This window comes from Rhinatrema bivittatum, chromosome 13 (genome assembly GCF_901001135.1).
Source record: "Rhinatrema bivittatum chromosome 13, aRhiBiv1.1, whole genome shotgun sequence".
Taxonomy (NCBI): Eukaryota; Metazoa; Chordata; class Amphibia; order Gymnophiona; family Rhinatrematidae; genus Rhinatrema; species Rhinatrema bivittatum.
Genome location: NC_042627.1, coordinates 35,659,577 through 35,684,029, shown reverse-complemented (window position 1 = coordinate 35,684,029; position 24,453 = coordinate 35,659,577). Strand labels below are relative to the sequence as shown.

Here is a 24,453-nt window from a genome sequence, read left to right as displayed (position 1 = left end):
AGGAAGCAGGATGAAAGCAGGGGAACCTGCTTTGCCCCTGCACCCAATTCAAATCCTCTCTCCTTTGATCTCGGATTCTATCACCTGGATAGAATGCTGGAAAGTCCCTTATTTCTGATCTCTCCCTCCTCCCCAGATCCTGCAACCCATTACCCAACCCCTCCTGTTCCCCCTCCCCTTCCTCCCTTTAACTCCTCCTCTTTCCACATCCCAGATTCCTGATCTTCCCCATCCCCAGACCTCTTACCTTCTTCCCGCTCCATCCCTGGTCCTCTTCTCTTCCTCTCTCCATCCCTGGCACTCTCACCGTCACTTTCTATTCCATCTATTCCTGAGATCTCCCCCCATACAGATACCTGACATCCTTTTATCTACCCAATAAACAGAAAGTAAATTTTACACACAAGGAAAGTTGGAAAACTACTTTATTTTTATAACATAAAATAAAAGATGGAAATGTTTGTCAATGTGTTTCAGAATTTTCAAAATTTTGCCACAAAATCTACCACAGGAAACTCTGCCTTAGACCTTATACTTCCTGTTTTCCGACCTTATGAGGGCAGGAGAGGGATTGTGGCAATAGCACCAACAGTGCTAGGAGTGAAAAAAATCCTAAATCTATCACTGAAGCTAGTGGTGCTCAAACTAGTATTATTCCCCCCTCCCCCCATCAGGGTATCTCTAATGAATACACATGAGAAAAAATTTGCATAAATTGGAGACCCAATATTTGCAAATATATATCATATGTATTCATTAGAGATATCCTCAAACCCAGACTAGCTTGGGGACCCGTGAACCAGTTTAAGTTGCACTACTCTAAGGGTCGGAGGCAGATGTAAATTTTTGCCACCCCTGGACACTGCTGGTACTTTTGTACCCCTTCCCCCATAAGGTTAGAAAACAGGGAACAGAAGGTCTGAGGTACAGCTTCACATTTTCCTGCAGGATCTCAGGAGATTCTCTGACAAGAATTACAAAATTCAGAATCACATTACAAACATTGCATCTTTTATATTACATTGTAAAATCAGTTTTCTAACCTTTACCATGTCTGATAATTAATTGTGATTTATTGGGTGAAAAAAAGATCTCAAGATCACTATGGGAGGAGATCTCAGAAATGGGAGAGAAGAGAAGAGGGTGAGTGGACCAGGGATGGAAAAAAAAAAAGGTAGGAGGACCAAGAATGGGGTAAGGAGAAAGTGAGAGGAATGGAGATAGGGTGGAGGAGAGTGAGGAGAGACAACTGGGAAGGGGGAAAGGAGAGGAGAGAGGACTGAAAACAGGGAAGATGGGAGATGGGAAAGATGGTGGACGATAAATGCAGGGAGCATCAGAAATCTAGGGTGGAGAAGAGGATAGCAAAGAGAGAAGGTCCTGGGACTGAGGCATTTGGGGTCTGGCACAACCCAAACATCATGGCCTGATGGCACTCCTGCCACAAGTAGAGTCCCAAGTTTCTAGGGCCCCATGCTGATCACAATGGGGGACTGTACTGGTGCTGCTGCCATGAGAGCCAGGCCTCTTGAAGGTGCACCCCAGTGATTACATGATGATAATACTCATGAGTCCGTCCAGGAGACATGAGAGACTGCAGTACCAGCAGTGGTCACAAGACGATATTGGTATCGTCAATTATAATAACACGATACTGCAGCCTTGTGGTCACTCCCGGAATCAACTCCACAGACAGACACATACCATGATGCCCTCTGATTATCTTTAAACTACCATGGGAGGGGAACAATTTTAAAATAGATCAACATACCAGAGGACTGCTGCAAAAATATCACCTTGTCAATTAATTTACATAAATAATGTGAAGTACACTAAACTATTTCTTCTCAAATTTTTTTCACAATGCTTTAACAGCTACTTACCATCAACAAAACTTGGAAAAGAAGCAACCTTCTTTGTCTAATCGTTAAAAGAGAAAGAAAAACATGATGTTATTATTTAACATATTAAAGGCCCTATGGACCAAGTTTTTTTCCACAGATACAGAATGGTACAAAAGCTTCAAATCACATTTCATGGCACACCCAACAATGTGTTGGAAAATGGGATATGGGTAACCTTCCTGGCCTTCTATTATTAAGCTCAATCTCTGGTGCATCAGAATTCTAGTTCTGAAGCGCATTAATTTTTGCAAGGATGATTACCCTCTCTAATACTGATACCCTCACATTTCTATGCTCTTTTCTGTTGTTGCACTCATGACTCTAATGGTATTCACTTCTGTGCATGCATATGATAATTTATTTTTCTAACTCTATGTTTTGCTTACAAAATTGTATTACTGATGCCCAACATTAATGATAGGTGCCTAAATCAGAGGCGAAATATGTTTAACTATAGGATCATGATCATACTAAGATTACTCCTTTGCTACTGTTTATTTTTTTTACTTTTTTAAAATTATTTTTTGCTTCTTTTGCTAAAGCAGACAAATGCAAAGCATGGTATGGTAGATGCCTCTTTTTCCTGCTTCTTTTAATATTTTTTTTATTCTAGAGTGCACAGAAATGTTTATATACATAATATAAAATATGACTTTTTTCTATATAAAATTTATTTTTAAAAATTACTGCACATTTTGCAGAACATCAGAGCCTTGTTAATTTACACATTAATGTGTTACATTAGGGAGAAACTAAAATATTTTTGCTTTTTTCCCCCACTCATTAACAGCTAAACTTGAAAGCAAGATAAGCTATTGTTGATCTGGAATTTGTTAGCATTTATCCCATTCTACCAAGTTGTTTTCAGGTATGCTACACAGCTTAAAACTAGACATAAGGCATGGTATAATCCACTATTTACACTGTTGATAATGAATTCTTAACCAATCAATAGGTACTAAGATAAAGGGGAGGACAATCTTCAGGCAGGGGGATGCATGCTCCTCAGCGGAATTATGTGATTAGCACTTGTTAGCGGAGGGGGAGGGGAGCGCTGGTCACTAACAGTTAATTTGTAGTTAAGTTAACAAAGTTACAGTGTTGCTTATTATGATAATGTTGCTTGTTGTTATATTTATTTATTGCTTGCTACTGTAATTCATATGGGCTGCAGCCATTAATTTATCCATACAGTAAAGCTACTGTTATCGAATATTCAGCTGTGTGAGTGTTTGGAAATCAAGTTCCCGGGGAGGGGGGAGGGTATAGACGTAGCCTTTCCACTGCCCGCATTGTGAATTCTTAACCAATCAATTATGTACTAAGATAAGGGGGAGGACACTCTTCAACGCCAGAGTGATTTATCTGAGTAAAATGACTTTGCTGTGGATTACCTTCCTCTTCCCATAGAGCACATACTTTTAGCAGAGTTAAAAAGAGGCATTTCTCTGGGGGTGATTAGGTCAGGCGAGCAAAACAGCACGTGCACTCAGGGATGGTAACTTTCAAAGCGGTGCACATTGGCGCTTGTATGTCAGCATGTGCCCAGGGACATGAGGATTTAATAACTTATAAGATAGCATGTGCGCCTAATTTTAAGTGGGTGTGCACCTAGGCGTGTAAATCCTGTATCTACTGCGTAAGTCAGAGTATCTTAAAACTGACATGCATTCATGCCATTGCCAGTTTCACCAGTCAGTCCACCAGTTTGTCCAGTGTTGAGTTAGATCCACCAAACCCCACTGGTTTAATAACCTGGACTCCCTCCAGTTACCCCAGACCCTTTAAACCCCTCCAGAACAGCTGGTTTTGTTTTTTTTGTTGTTGATTTGCTTTGTTACAGCTTACACCTTCTCCATACCAGAAGTAAACTTACGCAGCGGTGGACCTGGGCATGCACGAGGGCACATATTTATGCACACCCTGAAATGCCCATGCCTTGCCCAGACCACACCCCTTTTTGAAATCTAGAGAGTTGTGCGTGCAGTGGGAGATACAGTGCATCTGAGCCGCTTTTAAAATTCAGTGGGCATGTGTGAGCCAGGCTTGTGTTCACATCTCCTAATTTTGGCATGCACCAACTTTTAAAATTCACTTTAACATATTCAGAATATGCATGTGTTATTTTATCCTCATCTTTGCACCCACTACCGGTGGCTATCCGCACCGGTAGTGGGTGCAATGTATGCAAGCGCTTTTGGCATGTCTGCTTTGTGCTTGTTGATTTTCAAAGGTTTTACATCACGCATTGTTTCCCTTTAAAAATTGACTGCAATGTATGTAGGCTAATCATAATTAACCACTCCCCCCAAGCATCCTTGAAGTTTTCAGGACCAGATTTATCATCTAGGACAGAAAACTGCATAAAGATGTCAAGTGCTTCAACACCAGACAAAAATTAGCACTAGCAGCTATTTATATATCTAGCCACTGGTTTTATTTAATCACAATACACGTATGCTCTCTTGCATAGTCCATTAATGTTATAAATTGACTTAATATTTATCTGTTGCTATCTGCTGATGTTGTCTAAATAAAAAGTTTTTTAAAAAAATGCTTTTTGTGAGGAGACTAGACACTGCTTAAACAGAGGTCTCAAAAGAGCCATTTGACTGAATCTGGCTGGTAAAAAAAATAAAGATTGTATTTGCATAGCACCATGCATGTGTAGTACTGCTATAGAAATACAGTAAGTAGTAATAGCAGTAAAGAATCCTAACAACCAGATTTAAAAATATTGCAAATTAAAAACAAGCCTGCAAAGGTTTATGCTTGTGCAGTTTTGAAAGCACATTTTGTTTTTGACCAAGGCTTTAAATATACGCCAATGCTAGCTGGAAAAAGGTTTCACAGAAAGACATCTGCAAGCACAGCAAGCTCCTGGTCCCAAGGTTTAAAAGTAAGCCTGGGCAAAAGTCCCATGGGGCTTTGTACAAGTTTTTGCTTTCACATTTTCTTGCAGTTGGACCTCGACAAAGAAATCAAGTTGTTTGGTGCTAAATGAAAATCCTGAGGTTACAAGATCTTCAGTCTTTGATAAGATTTCTTGGTTTTTGTACTGTTAAATGCTCACTCTTAGGCCCAGATTTCCTGATTTTACCCATAGACACAGAATGGGGGAAAGCTTTAGGGGTATTTTCTAAGTGCCCGCATTGGTAGAAAGTTTATGGGCTCTTTTCACCTGTGCACTTTGCACCCATTTTCAAAGTGAAAATATGCGTCTCCTTTCCTTTCATTTTGAAAACTACCTGCACACATTTACACCTGCTAATTTGTGTGCGTAGTTTTACCAAGGAAAAATATGCGTGCATATTTTGAAAATCCAAAAATGCAAGCTCCTCTACCCCCCAAACCCTTGGCGTGGCTAAAGTTACCCTTGCAGTGGCATTGCCTGCGAAGGTTTTACCCACACACAGGAAGGGCGATTTGTAAGAAGCACTGCTTTATCCACAGAAATGGCATTGAAAATGATCCTCTTAAGAGTAGTAGAAAGGGGATGGATAAACTCAAACAGCAGAGACTGAGGTGCAGCTGCAGATTGAAAAGTGTCATTTCATCAGATGGAAAGCCCTTTTCCCGGGCTCAGGCATTCTGCCTGTTTTTCATGGCACCCCTTGTTTTTGAGCTGTCATGGGAGGCTAGTCCCAAGTCTTTTCAAAAATAAAAGAAAGAAAGATGCGTAACACTGCCACTAAGCATGTCATTTAGGGCCCAGTTCATCCCAGTACTGTCGCCCTTGAACGAGAATGGGAGAAAAGCCTTAATGAATCAGACCCTTAATATTTAAGGCAAGCTACATAGACATATCATTTCCTATATAGTAGTAATGTGAATATGTTACAAGATACTGTGCTGAAAAATCCCAAACGACCTTAACCTAGGTTATTAAAAAAAATGGCCACTAAACGTATTAACTTCTACTATTCTAGTACCATGGATCAAGATAACAGTCACGACTGTATTATCAAGGTACATTATCACTGAAATAATTCTGTCACCCACACAGTAAATGTATTACATTTAATAGTGCGCAGGAAAGAAAAAAATCTTTTATTTGGTATAAATACTTTTAATTAGTTTTGTTAGACTGCATGAAATACAAGGAATGGCACAGCTTCAAAAATGAAAATCTTATACCATTACTAAACTTGCAGTGTGTTGTAGCACAAAGCAGTACATTTTCTCAAAGTTCCTTACCTCAGGTGCATTATTATTATCAATTGGTCCATTGAGGTCAGAACGCTGCTGTTTCCTGGGCTGCTCAATCCCATTGCAAACCTGTAAAACATTCAATAATTCCAGTTCAATTCATTTTTAGATTTTTGTTTCGTAAGGGGTTGAATGTTTTGACAATGAAGGCGGAAGTATTTAGAGCCTATGAATGATACATGTAGCTTCCTGCAAAAGCCCTACCCATGCACCTTCAGCAGGATATGAAATACTGCAGGCACGGGACTGCCTGGAGCTCTCAACTTGTAGGATAGTTCTGTCATGTCGCTAAGTGGCATTCTGGGACTTGGTGGAGAGTACTAGATGTCATTAACATATTCACTTAAAACCAAATTCCCTTCCCCCTCCCCGAAAGAATTTTAGTCGCTTTTATGTAGCAGACTTGGGCCTAGATTCATGAAATTGTTATCAATTCCACAGAAATATGGCGTGTAAGTGGCTGAGGTAAAAAGGGGTGTTAGGAAAATGTCTTAAACACTGCATCACGTAGGTGAATTTCGTAATCTGTGATAAAATCTTGCATCATGGGACAAAGTATCGCGGTTTGCGACGTGTTAGTGGATTGCAAATCCGAACTGTGCGATACACACAAAACTCTGGCCGGCACGTGCTGAGCGGGCTTTAAAACCCAACCAAGTACGCGCATATCTCCTGCTATGCGCACATGTGACAAAGTATAGAAAAAGGGGCGGTGTGTAGGCGTATGGGGGGAGGCCAGTAGAAGTGCACGTATATACTCACGCGCACAGCTGTGCGCCAGAGTCCCCTGCCCCGTTTCTTTACTACTGCCATGGATGGCGTGTAAGTCATAAAAGAAAAAAAGGTAGGATAGTCAGCAGCTTTGGGATAACAGGGGGAAATGAAGACATATAAACTAGGGGGTAAGTCCTATGCCTCACATGGGCAAAGTGGGAACAAACTGGTGAAACTGGCAATGGCTTCGGTTCATGTCCCTTTTAGGTTAAAACGTTAAATTAACTAATGTAACCACATACACAAACCTTCATAGTGCAGTGTCTCTTATTCATGCCAAAGGCATATCACCTTCTTGTTTCCTCTCAATCCCCAACCCCGCCCCCCCCCCCCCCCTTTCAGCCCGGAACACATCCACGTGAATCCCCTACTCCATCTTTAAGATAGCTCCACTTTCATGGTGGAAGAGGGATTTCTGTGCACACGTGCGCGTCCATTTCAAATAGGGCGCACACGTAAGCACTTTCAGCCGTGCTTGCATGTGCACCCTATTTGAAATGGACGTGCATATGTACGTGCAAATCCCGCTTCCATTGCAAGCATGACCCATGCACATAAATTTACCTGCACATTCGACGGGCAATTTTGAAAAAGGTCATTTCTGTGTGTCAAACACTGATTTACCTGCAGAAGTCTCTTTGAAAATTATCCTCCCTGGTCCTTGAGCGCAGGCTAAACCAGTCCCCACTGACAATATGGATACGTGCTAAAATTAGCATGCATCTGATTGTAAATGAAGGAATGTCAAATGCAAACTAGGCATTAGGCTCTGGAGTCTCAAGAGCGCCCATTTAAGTGAGGTAAGAGAGAGAGCATTGTCAATAGAAGGTCCAAAACTGTGGACCACCATGCCAAAAAGAACTTAAAATGGCATACTCTCCCCCACATACTATTATTAGTATATGCTCATTAACGCCTAAAATTTAATACCCTGCCTTGGACTGTGTTTAATTTTTTAGCATGCGCACTATGGGCCAGAGTTTCAAAGGGTTACGCATGCCAGACCTATTTTAAAAAGGTCCGGCGACACATGTAAAGCCCCAGGAACCGTGTAAGTCCCGGGGCTTTACTAAAGGGGCAGCCCAGGGGCGGGGCAGAGCGGTCCGGGGATGGGGCCAGAGGCCTCCAACAGAGCGGCCATTGCCGCTCTGTTGGAGGATCGCGTGCCGGCAAGCTGCCAGTGCACGCAACTTGCGCCTGCCCAGAGGCACGTACAAAAGGTAAGATAAACATTTTGGGGGGGTTAGAGTAGGGCTGGGGGGGAAGTTTAGGGGAAGGGGGTGGGAAGGTCAGGTTAGGGGGAAGGGACGGGGAAGGCAGCACAGCTCGGCACGCATAAGGTGCACAATTGTGCACCCCCTTGCGCACGCCTTCTACTGATTTTATAACTTGCGCGCGCAAGTTATAAAATCAGGGGTACATGTGTGTGCGCTGGGTAGCACTCACACATGTAGGCCACGCGCGCTCCTTTTAAAATCTACCCCTATGTTTGTTTATTATTTATTTAAACATTTTGAATATCAAATGCTTCCATACAGGTTTGTGTTCATTGCAGTTTACATAACAAACATACATAAAATTGTTAAAACTAAGCACATATTCAACTAGAATACAAAATCTCATTGTAAACAGTTATAACAAAACAGATCTAAAATCAGTACAAACATAGCACTGCCATTATTCATGCATCTCTTGGAAGATTAAAGCCTTGACACATCTCCTAAACACTTTAACATCTGTCTCTGCTCTCAAACACAATGGCAAGTCATTCCAGCACATTGGGGCCACATAGGAAAAAGCACTTACTCTCCTCTGTTGATGCTTATAGCCTCTGAGTAAGTACCTGCAGTAATTGCTTGTTAGCAGAACAAGAGGGCAAGCCAGGATATACCACTGTAGTTTTTTTTTGTTTTTTTGTTTTTTTTAACAACACAGGGAAAATCTACATGAAATAATTTAAAGGTCATAGGGGGTCATTTATCAAAATGCGATAAGGCGTTTTCGCATGCGTTAAGGGCTTATCGCATGCGATAGGCCTTTAACGCATGCGATCGCACCATATCGTATGGTGCGATGCAAATTCAGAAAATAGGAGGAGTTAGGGGTGGAGAGTGGGCTGGGTTACCCTGTTTGCGAAGAGTTATCGCACAGCCATAACGCCGATTTTAACTACACTTCTTTGGATTGCGTTAGGCTGTGCGATAGCTGCCGTGACCGTGTGGTAAGGTTTCATCGCCATTTGCGATGTCTCCCATAAGTCCTATTTCAGGTGAATTGACAGGGAGAGGGAGAGAGAGAGAGAGGGAGAGGGAGGGAGAGAGAGAGAGAGGGAGAGGGAGAGGGAGAGAGAGAGAGAGAGAGAGAGATATCATGGCCCATAGGTAGGTATTTGTATCCCTATGGTAGGCCCACCTAGTAACTTGAGGTGCTGTTTAGGTAAGAGTGTAGGGGGTTAGGGACCACTTTGACATTCTACGTGACACCTACGGACAGAACAGTGGTCTCTTGTGAAGATTTGCTGGCCTTCGGAGTGAGGAAACTCACTCCAAGATGAGATTTGGGCAAGGTTCTCTCAGCCTACACTCTTACCTAAACCCCACCTCGAGTTACTAGGTGGGCCTACAATAGGGATACAAATACCTACCTATGGGCCATAATATTGTGGCCAGGTGCTCTCTCTCTCTCTCTCTCTCTCTCTCTCTCTCTCTACTAGGACCATTAACAATGGTCCCCTGGTGGTTGAATGACAGAAATACAACAGATCTGGCACAAATTGCAATAAATGCTATCTACTAGATAAATGAAGCTTGACCGACATGCCGCAAATGTGCAGTAGAGAGCAACTCTACCACACATGCGCGGGCAGCACGTCGGTCAGAACTGAGTGTGCCCGAAAAAAAAAATGGCGCTGGGTCCGCAGGAGCGGCAGCGGCGACGAGCAGGAGGAGCAGGAGAAGCAGTAGCGGCGGTGACGAGGACGCAAGGGAGGGAGGGAGGGACACCCCCCATCTGCCAGTTGTGGATGAGCTGAAAGGGGAGGGGATTGAGAGAGGGGGAGTGAGTGAGGGGAGGGAGCAGAGAGTGAGCTGAGGAGGGGAGGGAGGAGGGGGTGAGGAGAGAGTGAGGGGGGAGAGGGGGAGGGAGTGGGAAGGAAATGGACCGAAAAAAAATGTTTAAATGTAGCCCGTTGTTACGGGCTTAACAGCTAGTATTAGTATAAAACACACCCCTTTTGCTATCACATGCAGTACTTACCGCATTTTGATAAATCCACCCCATAATTAGTAACCGGAATTTCAACCTGTATTTCACCGGTAACTAATGTAAAGCTTGCAAAGCCGGCTAGGAATACTTCCTTCCCTGGTGTCAATGGGCTGAATGTGTCAGGACTGGCTGAGGCATCATCTAATGGCAGTCCTTTTCCTTGCAGACTCTGCAGGTATGGTCAGATATCCTGGATATGTGGCATAGCTTTCAAAATTATGCTTATTGATCATGCCAGCTAATGAAAAAAGTAAAAGGCCTATGTGCTAATTCTGCTAGAGTGGTAAATAGTGTGTAGATGTTAAACTCAGCATGTGCAATCTTCATTTCATCATAGCTCTGCTTCTTTGCAGTAAAACTGCATAAAGGTAAGCCTGGTACAAGTGTCTGATCTGTCAGTTCTGAAGGCAGAATTTGAAGAGCACTTGGACTTAGGAGATGAGGTGAAATGAGATGAGACTTCCAGCAGAGGAAAAATCCGACCAAAATCATGTGCCTGTGTTGTCTGCCAAGGAAGTACAGATGTAGAGGAAGAGAAGAAGGGAAGTACAGGGGAAGCAGATACTTTAGTGCACACGCTAAACACATTGGGGCGGATTTTCAGAGCCCTGCTCGCGTAAATCCGCCCAAAACCAGGCGGATTTACGCGAGCAGGGCCCTGCGCGCCGGGAAGCCTATTTTACATAGGCCTCCCGGCGCGCGCAGAGCCCCGGGACTCGCGTACGTCCCGGGGTTCTCGGAGGGGGCGTGTCGGGGGGCGGGGCCGGAGCGCGCGGCGTTGCGGGGGCGTGTCGGCAGCGTTTTGGGGGCGGGTACGGGGCGTGGCTACGGCCCGGGAGCGTGGCCGCGCCCTCCGTACCCGGCCCCAGGTCGCGGCCCGGCGCGCAGCAGGCCCGCTGGCGCGCGGGGATTTACGTCTCCCTCCGGGAGGCGTAAATCCCCCGACAAAGGTAAGGGGGGGGTGTAGACAGGGCCGGGGGGGTGGGTTAGGTAGGGGAAGGGAGGGTAAGGTGAGGGGAGGGCAAAGGAAAGTTCCCTCCGAGGCCGCTCCGATTTCGGAGCGGCCTCGGAGGGAACGGGGGGAGGCAGCGCGGCTCGGCGCGCGCAGGCTATACAAAATCGATAGCCTTGCGCGCGCCGATCCAGGATTTTAGTGGATACGCGCGGCTCCGCGCGTATCTACTAAAATCCAGCGTACTTTTGCTTGAGTCTGATGCGCAAGCAAAAGTAGGCTGATCGCGCTTCTTTTAAAATCTACCCCATTGGGGGTAATTTTCATAAGGTTTTACATGTATAAAAATAGCATATATCATAGCAATTTTCAAAAGTCAATTTACATGCTTAAATGCACTTGTGTATGTAAAATCTATTGACAATTTAACAGCATGAATAACATCAATTTTCAAAAGTGCATTTATGCATGTAAAACCCAATTTTCAAAATCCTTTTGAAAATTACCCCTTTAATGCTGAATTTTAAATGTCCAGCATATGCCAATACCAGGAGATATGAGAAGATGTTGGGCCATCACATGCTGAGTGGATTTTAAAAGCTGCCCAATTATGCACATATCTCCCGCTGCGCGCATAAATGAAAAATTCCAAAAAAAAAAAAAAGGGGTGGGATATGGACGGGGCAAGAGTATTCCTGGATTTCAATTTCAAATTTGTGTGTCAATACTTATGCTGTGGTACCCTGCGGCATAATTTTACTTCTGCTATGGAGGATGTGTAAGAAATAAAAGATAAATAGATCAGCAGGGTTTTAAGGGTCTGGGCTAACAGGGAGAAGGGAGGCTATTAAACTAGGGAGTTTGGAAATCCTATCCCTTACCTGGGCAAACTGAAAACATACTGGGAAAACTGGTAATGACGTTTGCGCATGTGTCTATTAAAATCCCCCCACTTACGTGGTAGAAGTGGCATTCGCACGCATGGGCGCACATCCACTTAAAATTGTGCACGCGTTCAGGATATTTTGTAACATGCATGCATGTTATAAAATGACCACTTCCCTGGGCACAGGCCAACGAATGTGCGCACATGTGCACTCACGCACTGGATTTAAAATTCACCTTTATGTGCATAGCATATTAGGTGAGAATTTTAGAGCCAGATTTTCAAAAGGTTTTATGCACATAAATGGACTTTCAAAATTTGCTTGGGGGGTTGTGCCCTTAAAACTATGCACGTAAATCATGCACAGATTTTTATGAGCACTAAAAAAGAGGGTAGAGTTGGGACAGGGAAATCTTTGACATGTACTTTCAATTTTCAGAAGTGCGTGCATAAATGTATGCGCATACATTGACACCTGCTCCAAGTCTGCCCTAATTTTCACAACCCTAAAATCTGCTTTCAAAATTCTGCTTACAGTTTGCAAGTTTACTTTCTACTTGCTCTATGCATGCAGTTAAAAAAAACTACCCTTTTGGTGTACACAATGACATTTTTACTGTACGTATGTAAAAAAAAAGTTAGCATAAGTTAATGCATAGTCCCAGCATTTTTTAAATGACCTTAATTAACTTATTAAAAATACCAAACTTATTATATGCAATAAGTAATAATAAAGAAGATGATCCATAAAAGGAAAGAAATCATATTTTGTAGTTTTAATGTTGCAGAATATTGGAAGAAGTGTTTAGTACATCTGGCCCTCTATAGTGACTTACTTAAAATCATATGGGTCAATTTTAAAAGTCTTGCGTGCGCAAAAATGGCCACATACACATGTATGCGGGCCTTGCGTGAGCAACGTACATTTCAAGAAGTCGCAAAGAACACGGGTACATACCCGTGCACATGTATAGAAGGAGGTGGCGGGGCCAAGACCTACACGCATATGTCCATATTTTAAAATAACATTGGCTTGTTATCCGCATAAAACTTTACTTCTGGTCCTGACGAGGAACAAGTCCGGAGATCTCGAGGTTTAGAGCATTTAGCACAGCGTGAGAGTTTGGAGTCAAGTGGGGGGGGGGGGGGGGGCTTGCAGGATGAACTACCAGAGGGGTCTTGAAAACCTCGATATGAACTGGGCAAACTGGCGGACTACTTGGAAAAACTATTTTTTCCCTCCCGCTCGCATTTTTTAAATCCACCTGCCTACAAGTGTAAAAACCACAAAAGTCCTAGTTGAAATACATGCATGAGGGATACTTTAAATGATGCATGGTTACTGGAGAGCGCAATTTAAAAATTGCAGCATCTCTCCGCTCGCACATCAATATGTGCGTTTATTGGCACACACGCGTTCCTTTTAAAATTACCCTGATGGAGAGAAACAGTGACAGAAGTGAATCTCTAGTCCATGTCTAGAAATGTACACATTCTTTCAATACAGGTTCAATATACAATTGAACGAACTTGATAAAAAACGTCAGTTTGTTGGCTTGCTATTTCTGAAGGGCAATCCAAAAAATCCAAAGCCTATTTTGTGAAATCAGTGTAAACACTTTTCAGATTTTCGGAAAATCCAAACTGGGTTTTTCAGAGATCTTTAGAATTTCACCACGATCTATCGAGAAAATTAGATTAATTCCCCCAGTGGATCTGGGTGAAATCTGAAAAATCCATACAACTAATTAGGCAGAAATCTGCTTTGTATGAATTTCTGTACTGACATCTCTACTCTTTCCAGGATCTCTTCTGAATCAAACTCTATCCCTTTAACCTCCAAACCAGGCCTCTTTTCTAGATACCACTCTTAGTTATCAGTTTAGTTCGCTCTAGATTTTATCACAGTTCCCCAATTAATCCCCCATCCTCTCTGCCTCCTTCAGAAAACTGTTTTATTACTGAAATTGGTGGATCTGGCAATGATAAAGGAGAGTAGGATGTGGGAATAAGAACAAAACATTAACAGTTTTCTAAAATTATTAGCTACCACTGCTGCTTTCAGCTGAATAAAAAGTTCCATTAAACAGATTGGCTTTCAAGAAATACCATTATGTGAAAATGCAATTTAAAAAAAGATTAATGCTCTTTACTTAACTATAAATGCATCAGCTAGCATAGCAACTGAATAGTTCAGAAACGCATTAGTGATGTGTTAAAGTTTTAAAAAATTGTTTCTCCTCAGATCCATTTAGCAAAGATGTCCTAAAAATACACATAGCTACTATTTCAGGAGCCTTCTTGTCTTTGAACCTTCAAGAATCACAGAGAACATTCCCCTTGTGTATGGTTATGTTTGCTCATGTGCTGTATGATAAGTTATTATAATGTTAGATGGAATCACTTAATAATTTAAGGCAGTTAATATGCTACATTTGATGTATTTATGGTAGCAATTCATTCAGAATGTTTTCAGCAAGGCCTTGAGGACTGCCCAATTTATTCTAATTTATGTTTTCCAGCTATACATGCTCACTGAAACGGTCGATAAAAAAACACCATAAAAAGCAATACAGGCATTCTTATGCTACTGCATTATTTCATAAATCAACATGCATTTAATACTAGGTCTCACTAAGTGAAGACATTAGGCTTTCAACAGAATTAAAAGAAAAACGACCCCATTTATTGACTAGGCAATATTTTAAAAAGACACTAAGGCTGAGGGTAAGCATGTGCAATCAGATGTCAAACTTCAACCATGTGGATTTCAGCCTAGCTCACATCTGATAGAAATTCTGGATTCCCCCCAAATTTGCTAGAGAAATAAAACTAATTAGCTGAACAACAAGAGTGGTACACAAAACAAAAAACTGATAAATAGATAATTAAATAACTATCTAAAATATTCAAAAACATGTAAGAAAAAAATAATATAAAATCTACCAAACTTTTGGGGTTATTTTCTAAAGGCCCTTTTCGCATGCAATAGCATGTAAATTCGAGTTGGGGCGGATTCGGGGTGGCAAGGGGAGGAGTCGGGGCGGCAAGGAGGCGGACTCGTCAGTGTCTTTGCTGGTGGCGATAAGGTTAGTAACGTTATCGTCGCCAGTAGCTTAACACCTTTCACGGTGGCGCTATTCGATGCAAAAGCCGGCAGCGAAGACACCATGGTGGTGCGAAGGCTGTGGGCTTTCGTAGGCCCACCCCCTCCACCCCCCATTTTTACTGGATCATCATTCAGTGATGAATGATGAATCCAGGCCTTTAATATTAATTAAAAGCATAAATACAATAAAAATTAAAAAAATAAAATTAACGCAGTGAAGAATCCACCCAACCAATAGTAAACTATAGACAAGTCTGATATCAATTGCAAAAGATAATTAACAGGTGTAAAATTATGCAAATCAGTTGACAAATGTACACATACAAGTCTCCTGTTCAGTAGCAACTTGTGCATGTAGATCTTGGCCCTGCCCTGGAATGCTCCTAGACTGCCCTATTTTTGCACGTAAATGTATGCACAAGACCAAAAATAACTGCGTACTTTTGATGTTTTTAAAACAACATGTACACCTACACATGTATATGCTAATTTTATGCACATACATTTTTTGAAAATTGACCCCATATGGTGTGTACATTTTTATTTTAAGTGTTGAAATGTTTCCCTGAGAATCTTTCTATATCTCTAATATATTATAACAGGTAGACATCCTTCCAGGAAGGACACAGATTTTAATATACTCAGAAGCCACAATTATATTTCTTTATTGCTATTTAGGTATTCAATTAGCACCACCAGGAACTTCACATTAAATATGTTATGGTAGACTAAAATGAAGCTCACAGGTTCATGATGACCGGTTCTTTCCCCTTTCCTTGTTTTGAAAAATGGCAATTCATTCACCTCCAGCTGGATATGGATACTGGCATTACCATTGTCTCAAGAGATTTACTGAAAACTCATGTAGAAGGGGGTCAGAGAGCCTTGTACTGGCTTGCCAAATGAATCACAAAAGATATAAAGTTCCTTGATAGGGTCATTAGCACAGAAGGAAGCATTTATGCCAAGCGGCAATGCCAAATCGTCCCGGCTAGGAAGCAGTTGGAGAATGGCAGCACCCTGAGCCTGAAGTTAAAAAACATAAATGACCAGAGGAGGAAGAAAGAATCTGCACAGGAGGTAAGGAAACAAACACTCAGCTGTCTTACGGCAGCTGTCTTACAGAAAGGAAGAAACGAGAGATATCGACAAAAAAAACCCAAAACAAAAACAATAGTTCAGAAGAATTCTATGATCAATAATGTCAAAAGCAGTACTTGGGCGAAAAAATTAAAATCATCATTGATCAGCAGAGACTAGATCACTAACTGCTCAGATAGAAGCAATAGCATGATGTCTGCCGAGGATATTAGACTGAATGATTGTCTTTAAGGAAATGAGTGAAGAATAACCTCACATGAGAGAAGCATCTGAGAGAGCAGAAGGATTATTTGAAAGAGCATAAGAACAGCAGGGTTTCTTGCTAGTGAGTTAGAAAAGCAATTAATTTAATTAAACAAAAGATAAAGAAAGCGAGATAGTACAATAATAACCATACTGTGAGTTTTGATGATACAGCATTCCAAGGCAAATTACATAATATTGTAATAGCTAATGTACTCTAATTTAAATTTAAAGACTATTAAGGTAATTTTCAAAAGTTTTTATGCACGTAAATGGGCTTTTGAAACTTGCTACAATATAAGCTACTTTTACATGCATAACTCGTTTGAAAATTACCTCCTATATGTGTACTTTTAATTGTAATCTGCCTCTACTGTTTAACCTATACTATTAGGCAGACTGGGTGGATTGGTTCTTCAGTGCAGGATAATCTCTAGCTGTACTATTTCTTTAAGTAACGTGTTAAGAGTCATGACTTCTAGAGCAGGACTTCATAAACCTGTCCTGGGCTCTCCACAGCCAGTTGGGTTTTCAGGGTATTCACAGTTGCTTGGCTTTGATTGTACAGTAAATATCACTGCCCTTATCATACAGTTTGGGAGTAACTGCATGAACTACCCTTAAGAGAAACATGGGGATAACTCGCACTGTGCGGCAGATGCTACCATATGAAGCTTGTAGGACCACCAGATGGTCCCTTTTCTGCTGTCTTTACTATGTTATTATGTCCCTCCCAGCCCCCTTTCTCTCTTCCCTCCCAGCTTCAGCAGCCCCTCTTTCCCACTCACCCGTCTTCCCAATCCCAGACCCAGCCCCCACCCCTCTCTTCTCTTCCCCCCAGGTCCAGCAACTCATTTTCCCACCCACGCCCTCAGTCCCAGGAGCCTCCTCTCTCTCTCTTGCCGTAGTCTAAGCTTTCTTTCCCTAGGACCTTACACCAACCTGGTTCATCCCAGCCAAGGCTGCCCTGAAGCAGGAGAACAGCGTTGGAGCTTAGCACTTCTAAACTTCTCCTTCTGTTGATGGTGCTTCTCTCAGCATAGTTCAAACTACTGACCTTTAAACTGAAGTGTGGAGGACAGAGAAGTGCTGGTAGCAGGAGGTGGAGCATAGAAGCCCCGGGCTCCAGCATTGCTCTCCTGCAGGCAGGCCATGAGAAAGTGGAGAGCGGCAGCTGTTTTTCAGTCCCAAGCAGGATACTGAAGCAGCTGTTTTTCAGCCACAAGGAGAGGGGGAGAGATGATGAAGCAGCCACAGTTCTTCGTCCCATGTGGAGGAGTTTGCAGTAATTCTTCTCCAGCCCCATGGGCCTATTGGGAGGGCGGGGGCCTGGCAGCAGTGGCACTATGGCTACATGAGGAGGGGACACCTGGTGATCACTAGTATATGGTATCGTGTGACCACCACAGATTGCATACTCCAAACATCGGCCCTGAATCTACATGGCTCCTTTTTCTTTCCTGACAAATTCATCCATGGGAATGCTGCTTTTTAATTGTGAAAATTGTCCTCCCCATGCGTAAGTGTAGAGGGATTTAGGTTTTTCCCATAGATTATACTGATGAGCATTCCAGCAATGGGAAGTTTATGGCGGGGGATAGTGGATTTTTGGAGTGACAGTGAGAGTCCATCCACCAAAGGGTGGGTCAGTGTTCCAAAGTTTTAAGAGGGGGGTCTCTTGGAGTTCTGAGGGAAGTCCTTGACAAGGGAGCTGGAAAGAGGGAGCAAGAGGCCACTTGCTCTCTGGGCTCAGGGATAGGAGAGAGTCTCCTCTCCACTGAGAGAATGTACCTTGCTTTTTCATCTGGCTGGAGGAGAAATCCAAGAAGAGCTCAGCCGAAAGGCCTCTGGAGGGTTTCTTTTCCTAAGTTCCATGGGAGAAAGACTTGTCTGGAAGACTTGCGTGCACAACCATGTATTTGCTACTGTTTGAAGTGGAAGAGGTGGATTTCTAGAGGTCAATATTCGGTGGTGTAGTGAGCATGAGCAGGAATATAGCCAGCTAAAGTTAACCAGCTAACTTTGGTTGGCATATTCAGAAGGACTTAACCGGCTAAATCTCCCGCTGAATATACTCGGCTAAGGTTACCTGGATAAAGTTATCTGGGTAATTTTACAACTCATTGGGTCTTGAATATTGAAAGAAAAAAAGGAAACCGAGCATGCTGACAAAGTGTTGATCCTCCCATCCCCTATTTTAAAAAAGGTGTTGACCTAATTCCCAACTCCTGAACCCCCGAAAGTAGCCCTCCTGGGCTGAATACTAAGTGCAATAGAGCTGACAGCTCTTGCCGCATTAGTATTAATCTAGTCATTTCATTCCCAGTGAAAAGACCAATGATCAGACCCCTTCACTGACAGCTATCAGGGAAGGGACCAAGCCTCTTTCAGATTTCAGTAACTCTCTGCCTAACTTTAGTCACCATAAGGGTAACAGGGGAAGCTGAAGGAGTGAAAGATATATAAGAAAGCACAGAGGAGGGAAAGAGACAGAAGGGAACAGAGAGGAAGGAAAAGAGAAGTGGGAACAAGGAACAGAGGAAAGAAAGAGGAGGAAGGTTCAAGGGCAGACAGGAAAATATATGCAAATTAATTTAAAAGTGGCAGAATGGATAAGGGTGACTGTTGGCCCTCTATCTTTTCCCATGGTTCTCTTCAGTCCTGGTATGTGGAAAAGTTAGCAACCATAACCGTTAAGAGGAGATGAATGTTGAGAGGGGAAGATTGACAAGGAAGGTGCGAATGCTAAGGATGTGCAAGGAAAAAAAATTTGTTTTCGTTATTCAGTTCATTTTCGGGAGGTTTTTCCCCATGAATTTCAGTTCGTGGATAGAAACATAGAAACATAGAAATGACGGCAGAAGAAGACCAAATGGCCCATCCAGTCTGCCCAGCAAGCTTCACATACTTTCTCTCATACTTATCTGTTTCTCTTAGCTCTTGGTTCTATTTCCCTTCCTCCCCCACCATTAATGTAGAAAGCAGTGATGGAGCTGCATCCAAGTGAAATATCTAGCTTGATTAGTTAGGGGTAGTAGGGGTAGTAACCGCCACAATAAGCAAGCTACACCCATGCTTATTTGTTTTACTCAGACTATGTTATACAGCCCTTATTTGTTGTTTTTCTTCTCCCCTGCCGTTGAAGCAGGGAGCTATGCTGGATATGCTTGAAGTATCAGTATATTCTTCTCCCATGCTGTTGAAGCAGAGAGCCATGCTGGATATGCATCGAAAGCGAAGTATCAGGCACATTTGGTTTGGGGTAGTAACCGCCGTAACAAGCCAGCTACTCCCCGCTTTGTGAGTGCGAACCCTTTTTTCTTCTCCCCTGCTGTTGAAGCAGAGAGCTCTGCTGGATGTGTGTAGTATCAGTTTTTTCTTCTCCCCTGCCGTTGAAGCAGAGAACTATGCTGTATATGCATAGAAATTGAAGTAACAGGCTTATTTGGTTTGGGGTAGTGACCGCCGTAAGAAGCCAGCTACTCCCCCCTTTGTGAGTGCAGATCCTTTATTCCACATTTCCTCTTGCTGTTGAAGCTAGAACGATGTTGGAGTCACAGTAAGCATGTGTACGTTTATTGAATAAGGGTATTGTCTCCAGGCAGTAGCCATCATTCTGGCGAGTCACCCACTCTTCATTGGCAGCCTCTTGACTTTGTGGATCCACAGTGTTTATCCCACGCCCCTTTGAAGTCCTTCACAGTTCTGGTCTTCACCACATCCTCCGGAAGGGCATTCCAGGCATCCACCACCCTCTCCGTGAAGAAATACTTCCTAACATTGGTTCTGAATCTTCCTCCCTGGAGCTTCAAATCGTGACCCCTGGTTCTGCTGATTTTTTTTCCTACGGAAAAGGTTTGTCGTGTCTTTGGATCATTAAAACCTTTCAAGTATCTGAAAGTCTGTATCATATCGCCTCTGCTCCTCCTTTCCTCCAGGGTGTACATATTTAGATTCTTCAATCTCTCCTCGTACGTCATCCGATGAAGATCCTCCACCTTCCTAGTCGCCCTTCTCTGTACCGCTTCCATCTTGTCTTTGTCTTTTTGTAGATACGGTCTCCAGAACTGAACACAGTACTCCAGGTGAGGCCTCACCAAGGACCTGTACAAGGGAATAATCACTTCCCTTTTCTTACTCGATATTCCTCTCTCTATGCAGCCCAGCATTCTTCTGGCTTTTGCTATAGCCTTGTCGCATTGTTTCGCAGACTTCATATCATTAGACACTATCACCCCAAGGTCCCTCTCCTGCTCCGTGCACATCAGCCTTTCCCCCCCCCCATCGAATACAGTTCATTCGGGTTTCCACTCCCCATATGCATGACTTTGCACTTCTTGGCATTGAATCTCAGCTGCCATATCTTCGACCACTCTTCCAGTTTCCTTAGATCCCGTCTCATTCTCTCCACTCCTTCCGGCGTGTCCACTCTGTTGCAGATCTTAGTGTCATCCGCGAAAAGACAAACCTTGCCTTCTATCCCGTCCGCAATGTCGCTCACAAAGATATTGAACAGGACCGGTCCCAACACCGATCCTTGCGGTACACCACTTAAAACCGCTCTCTCTTCAGAGAAGGTTCCATTTACCATCACACATTGTCTTCTGTCCGTCAACCAATTTGCAATCCAGGACACCACCTCGGCACTCACTCCCAAGCTTCTCGTTTTATTCACCAGTCTCCTGTGCGGAACCGTGTCAAAAGCTTTGCTGAAATCCAAGTATATGATATCGAGCGCTCTTCCTCGATCCAATTCCTTGGTTACCCAGTCAAAAAAGTCAATCAGATTTGTCTGACAGGATCTTCCCCTGGTGAATCCATGTTGCCTCTGGTCCATCAATTCTCCGGACTGTAGATAGTTCACTATTCTCTCTTTCAGCAGTGACTCCATTACTTTTCCCACCACCGAAGTGAGGCTGACCGGTCTGTAGTTGCCAGCCTCCTCCCTGTTCCCACTCTTGTGATGCGGGACCACCACCGCTCTTCTCCAATCACTCGGCACCACTCCCGTTTCTAGGGATCTATTGAACAGGTCACACAGCGGAGCTGCCAGAACATCTCTGAGCTCCCTCAATATCCTTGGATGAATCCCATCAGGCCCCATGGCTTTGTCCACTTTCAGGTTCTTTAGCTCTTCCCACACATTTCTACTGTAAAAGGATTTTCATCTATTCCACTTCCCACCAGTTTTTTGTTGTGTAGAGATGGTCCTTCTCCAGGGTCTTCTTTAGTGAACACAGAGCTGAAGTATTCGTTTAATATTTCTGCCATATTTCTGCCATTTCTTCGTCTCCCTCCACACATTGATCATTACCACACATTGATCATTACCACACATTGATCATTACCACCTTGATTCGTTTGATTCCTGTGAAAAATACACATCAAGCAATTAGAAAAAAACCCCAAATGGCCAAAAAATGAAAACTAGGCCTCCCTCCCACCCCACCCCCCCTGGAAAAATGCTGGAGCCAGGATCCCCCCCAGCCCCCACTTACCCGATCCGGTGGGGATCCGCCACCGGTGACTAGGCCGAAGCCTCGGACTTGCATAGGCAGAGGCTGCGGGAGGGTCACCATGGCGTTTGTCTACTCAAGGCTGATGCCTCGGCCTAGATCAGAGCCCGAACCCAGACCAAGCACCATGGCCTGGCCTGGAGACCAGTACCAACGCCAGACCCAAAGCTGTGACCAGACTCAGAGGCTAGGTCCCAATACTAGGGCTTAGGCCCGGACCCAGATCATATTCTGCAACCCGATTCTTTTCGGGACCCCCCTAAATGAAACAAATCAGCCTTATTCATCGCATTTTACATTTTTGTTTTAAATGAAGACACATCCCTAGTGAATACTGATGTGAAAGGATGATGAGAGAGTGTACACGGGGTTGATGAGAAGGGGGTGACTGCTAAGGAGTAACTAGGATGGGATTGAAGTCTGTAGGCTCGGAGAAGAGAGACGCAATGCAAGAAGGCTGAGAATGTGACAACATTTACCTGTAGTGGGAGGAATGGAAGGAGGGTTTTCCCTCGGAGTTCGAACTCCTAGTAAGCAAAGAACACAGACAGTTCTGGAAAGAAGGGTGATGAAAAGCTCCAGGGTCAGAAATATATGATCAGGATTCCAAAATTGAACTGTAGCATGCATACAAGAGCATAGTGTTTTTTGGGGGGATGGAGGTGTGTGTGTGTGTGTGTGTGGGTGTGGATGTGCGAGAGAAAGAAACACTTTCCCAAAGGTGTGCACAACTTATCATGCATGTAGTGACAGTACTAATAAAATAACTTGTCCAGAGTGAAAGCAGGACCATATGTAAGTATCTTCACTTACCCATAACGGGCTGCACAGTGGCATGGAGCTATTCATGCCATTCTCTGTCTTGGAGCCAGAGATCATGGGCTGCCTTTCTTTACATCCTCCCACACTCAAAAATAGTTAAGTCCTACCAGTTGAAGGAGGAGTGCATGTCAGGAGGCAGAGAGCTGAACCAGGTTCCTCTGCTCTCTTTGCCAGCAAAACTAGCTAAGCAAACAGCAGGAGCTCCTGGAAAGTATGTCTGGCCCAGGAACCAGAACAAGCACAAAGTATGCCCATTAATCATCCAAGCTACATAAAGTACTGTTGTGGGTCTCCAGTTTTGGTGCTTTATCCTCGACTAGGGGTGCAACAGCTCAGGGTTCAAGTCCGGATGGGGAGGAAGATTTATCTTCCAGGGTCCCTGGTGCAGTTGATCACTATCTCAGTGACCACTTCCCACTCTAGGTCAAAAAATCTCCAGGAGCAGGTAAGCCAAAATCAAAACCACCAGGAGAAACCAGGTCCTAGTCAGTCCACACTGAGGTTAAATTGAAAAGAAAAACACTGGAATCCATAGTTGGTGTTCAAATAAAAGTCTTTACTGCAAGTAAAAGAAGATGCTCAAAACCAAGATTATAAAACTAAGAATCAGCATACATCGAATAATCACCAAAAAGCAGATGGTTTTTCTGCCCATTCTTCTTCTAATCACTCCCCTTCCTACTTTTGCACCTTCATCCTGAGAAAAGATATCCTCATCAGGGAAGGTGGGATAGCTAGAGTATAACTCCAACATCCACCAAAATATAGTGGAAGAAATAGTCCCCAAGTCCTAAAAAACTATCCAACATGAGTCAAAAATTCCCAAACCTCTTAGAAGTTCAAATAGTTAGCAACTGATTCTCTTGCTTCTCTTTTCTTCAAAAATCTGTATTCTCTTAACCCCTGCTTTAGCAGAGGGTTAAGAGAACAGAGTCAACCCCAGTCCTCAGGGAGACTGGAGGGTTATCTGTCCCTTCAGACCCATGTCCAATACAGCAATCTCCCAAAAGTCAAAACACTTCTCTTCTAGTAGAGACTCTGGGTGAACCTCCAAAACATAGCTCTCCACAGTTGAGACTCAGGTTGAGCCCCCACTCTCCTCCTCTTCTCCTCTAACTTCAACTTTGCTTAAGATCAAGGGATAATCTCTGTCTCTCCTGACCATCTCCAATACCCTCTAACCCACTGGGCATGCTCCCAAGGTTTATAAACCTCAAGTTGTCTGTCCCCCAAAAAGGTGGGGTTTAAGCAATGGGGGGAATTCCAAAACCCAACTCTTTTTACTACCCCCTAGCTTAGGAAAAATACAAAAAATATTAGTGATGGTCAATGCCCCCATCACAGTACTAACATGTCTTCAATTTTGTGGGAGGAGATAGATTTTATGAACAGTTCTGCTCACACCGCAGCTGTCTGAATATCTAGGACAAATGTCAGGCCCCCGCAGATACGCGGCTATTTGCTTACTTGTGAGCACACCTGAAAATTGCTCTTCCTCCACTTATTTTATAGATTAGAAATCTACACATTATTACCGTGAATAGTTCCAAAGTCGTGCACATTTTTCCATATATTTTTAGGTTCAATAGAACAGAGGCTTATCAGATGGTAACACAACCATGTGTGTTGCGGTTTGTGTGTGTATGTGTGGGTGTCCCTCCACCTCCATTCCC

The 24,453-nt window shown here is 43.3% G+C and overlaps 1 protein-coding gene across 3 annotated transcripts in view; it reads right to left on the bottom strand.

Moving 5' to 3' along the window:
• APBA2 (amyloid beta precursor protein binding family A member 2) overlaps positions 1-24,453 on the bottom strand; it is a 422,528-nt gene that overhangs the window by 132,013 nt on the left and 266,062 nt on the right. For all 3 annotated transcript variants that reach the window (XM_029575805.1, XM_029575804.1, XM_029575806.1), the window contains exons 3-4: positions 6,102-6,182; positions 1,884-1,920 (exon numbers count right to left, since the gene is read on the bottom strand). In XM_029575805.1, the coding sequence (XP_029431665.1) occupies positions 1,884-1,920; positions 6,102-6,182 (118 nt within the window). The remainder of the gene's footprint in view (positions 1-1,883; positions 1,921-6,101; positions 6,183-24,453) is intronic.